Source organism: Pteropus alecto, unplaced genomic scaffold, assembly GCF_000325575.1.
Source record: "Pteropus alecto unplaced genomic scaffold, ASM32557v1 scaffold157, whole genome shotgun sequence".
Taxonomy (NCBI): Eukaryota; Metazoa; Chordata; class Mammalia; order Chiroptera; family Pteropodidae; genus Pteropus; species Pteropus alecto.
In genome coordinates, this window is record NW_006440626.1 from 2,310,584 (window position 1) to 2,313,487 (window position 2,904).

General features: G+C 53.8%; 1 protein-coding gene across 1 annotated transcript in view; it reads left to right on the top strand.

The window, feature by feature from the left end:
- Positions 1-2,052: 2,052 nt before the first annotated feature.
- The window catches only part of ARFGAP3 (ADP ribosylation factor GTPase activating protein 3), a 45,132-nt gene continuing 44,280 nt past the window's right edge, over positions 2,053-2,904 (top strand). The window contains exon 1 of the mRNA XM_006917349.3: positions 2,053-2,225. Within this exon, the coding sequence (XP_006917411.1) occupies positions 2,157-2,225 (69 nt within the window). The 5' untranslated portion in view covers positions 2,053-2,156. The remainder of the gene's footprint in view (positions 2,226-2,904) is intronic.

A 2,904-nucleotide genomic window follows, 5' to 3' on the forward strand; every position in this document is an offset into this window, starting at 1 on the left:
TACTGCTTTTGCTTTCTAGGAGAGAAGGGAAGTGAGTAGGGTTTTATGCCTGTCCCCCTATAGCTGGATGCCTGCCCCACAAGAAGTTTCTCTGCAATCTCTTTCTCTGTCTCCATCTTTCTTGTGAAGAAAGATTTCTGGTGGAGGTTTAGGGAAAAGAGCTTGTGAGTGAAAGTAAATTCCCTTTGTATCTGGAACCCCAACTACCCCAAACTGACATGCTAGCTCACATCGGCCTTGCAGAATTCATGAAAATTTTAGGTGATTTCCTCTTGCCCACTTGTATAGCAGCCACTTTTTTCCCCCTATACTGTGTCCAAGGTGAAGGGGTTCTTGTATTCCATCTCATTTTGGAGAGGCTTTTCTCACTTCTTTGGTTGCTCTACAACTTCAGCTCTCTGGTGGGCTCAAGAGAAGTTATGATTTCGTAGATTATTCAGCCATTTCTCAGTATGATGTTGGGAGTGACATCCTTTGCACATTTATACATTCTAAGCCCATTCCACAAAACTTTAATGAATGCATACTATGTGCCAGGCATTGTTCTAAGTGCTGAGGATACAGAGATAGACCAAGTAGATCTGATCTCATGAAATTTCTATTCGGCTGAAGGGAGGCAGATATATTTACATATTATGGTATCAGGTGGTAATAAGTTCTAGGAAGAACACATAAGCAGATGTGAGAAAAGACAATGATTACTGCCCCCTTCCCTTATGCCTGCCTGTTAGCACAGACTCTACCTATACTTCATTGTACTTTTCTTCTTCTTCTCAGGGATCTTTATGTTGGAGAGTTGAGTAAATATACTCTGCCCTAATTTGATACGGAACTTGGTAAGATTTCAGCTCCAAAATGGTAAATGGGACCATTATCCCCATGAGAAAGGACATGGCTGTGCCTCATGAACATGCCAGGTGTTCTATTTAAGGCCAAACTAGTACCAAAATAAGGAAGAACTTTCAGAGTCCCAGCTGTCTGCAAAATTAAACTACTGTTCCGGAAAGTAATGACCTTCTTTGGAAAAGTTCCAACCTATTCCTGGCAAGCTTTCACCTTCCCTTGATTGAGGGTGTCTAACCAGACAGGTGAGGTGAACATTTCTAGCCCCAAGAAGACTAGTGCCAAAGGCTCTTCTAGGGCTTCCCTGGGGAGCTGCTCTCCTGTGCTGCTCAGCACTGATTCATCTCCAACCGCATTGCACGGACGAGCAAACCAAGCTTTAGATAAATGACTTGAACTAAATCACAGAGCTAAGAAGTAGCTGGCTCAACTGGGCTTGGAGCCAAGGTATTGCATTTGACTCCAAAATCTGTTATCTTTCCCTGCAACACCCAACCTCAGGCGACATTTTCTGGTGGCTCCACATCTGCTATTGTAAAAGACGCACCCTTCTCTAAGTTTAAACCCTTCTAGCTGGGAACGTTAGCAAAAGGGTAGGATGCAGTCCGAGGCGCTGGAAACGTCAAGCTTCTTCTCTTGTCTGTACTCATCGGTTCTGACTGAGCACTTTTTGCCTCTTGGAAACTGCCCTCACTGACCTCAGACCCAAAGTGATACTTTAAAATAACCAATTTTCGGCGGAGAAAGCTTCCCACCCAGGGCAAAAAGAAAAGTTAAGGGACTAGCGAAAACCTGGCGTCTGGACTCGTCCCGTCGGAAACGGCGGGTAGGCCCCTTCCCTTGAGTTTCCTCTGCCATTTGGAGTGACCGGTTCTAAAGCACTCACGACGAGGAGGTGAGAAGACTTTGGCCAAGGAAGCAGTCCGTTAGTCGACATGGCAATCAACCAGCCGAAACAGTGGCGGTTCTGAAGGCCGTGCGCATGGGAGCAAGCCCCGACCGCGATCCGGCTTGTCACCCACTGCCCGGCGCGAAGAGCAGGCGATCACCAGGAAAAGGCGCGAGAGCCTCCTACGCACGCTCGAGCGGTGCCGGGGGTGGGGCTTGAGTGGGCGGGGCCAGCGACGCCGCTAGGCGAGGGCTCCAGAAAGCGGCGCGTGCGCTCCGGTGGTGGGCGGGGCCTGGGGCGGGGCCTTGCCGTCACGCGCGGCCCTGCCCCCTTGGGCCGTCGTCTAGCTCCCGGAGGCGGCAACCGCTCCTGCTCGGCCCTGCCCGGTTAGCGGGGCCAGCTGCTCCTGGGTTCTCTGGTGACCATGGGGGACCCCAACAAGCAGGACATCCTGACCATCTTCAGGCGCCTCCGCTCGGTGCCCACCAACAAGGTAACGGCCGCGGGGCGTGTTCAGGTTTGCTTGCATCCCTGCCGGACCCCGCGGGCGGCCGCGGGAGGAGGAGCCGGTCAGGCCTGTGACACGTCGCACTTGCGGCGGTGGCAGCTGGGCCTCTCCTGGGTCCAGACCGCGCGCGGTCCCTTAGTATCAATCAACAAGGGAAGGGCAGGGAAGGGGTGCACACCTAGGGCCACCTGGTGGGGCCGGCAGCTGGGAGTTCTGGGGGCGGGAGACGGGAGCATGTGGCGGGTCCTGGGGGTGGCAGACACTTGGGGGTTGCTGACATCTGGCCGGGGAGCATACACTGGGGCGGGACGGCTTTTGGGGGTGGCCGAGTGGTCACTGAGTTTCTGAGAGAGCTAGGGGCGAGCTCGGAGCCGGGAGAGAGGGCTCGGAAAGGTACCCGGGGGGTTCTGCGACTCGGGGCAGACACCTCAGCGCTCCTATGACCCAGCTGGGAAGCATGCTCCGGGTCAGAACTCCAGCTGGTAGCGCGGGGCGTTTAGGAAAGGTCAGCTGGCCCCCTCCCCACCTTCGAACTTACCTCTGAAGTTCCTCAGGGGCGCCTGTTGGAGCCTGATCGGTTCCCTGTGGCCTTTGAGGGCAGCTTCAGTGTCCCTGTCTGATAAAGTTTCCAGGTGGTCCGTGCCGTGCCGTGGCTTCCAGCTCT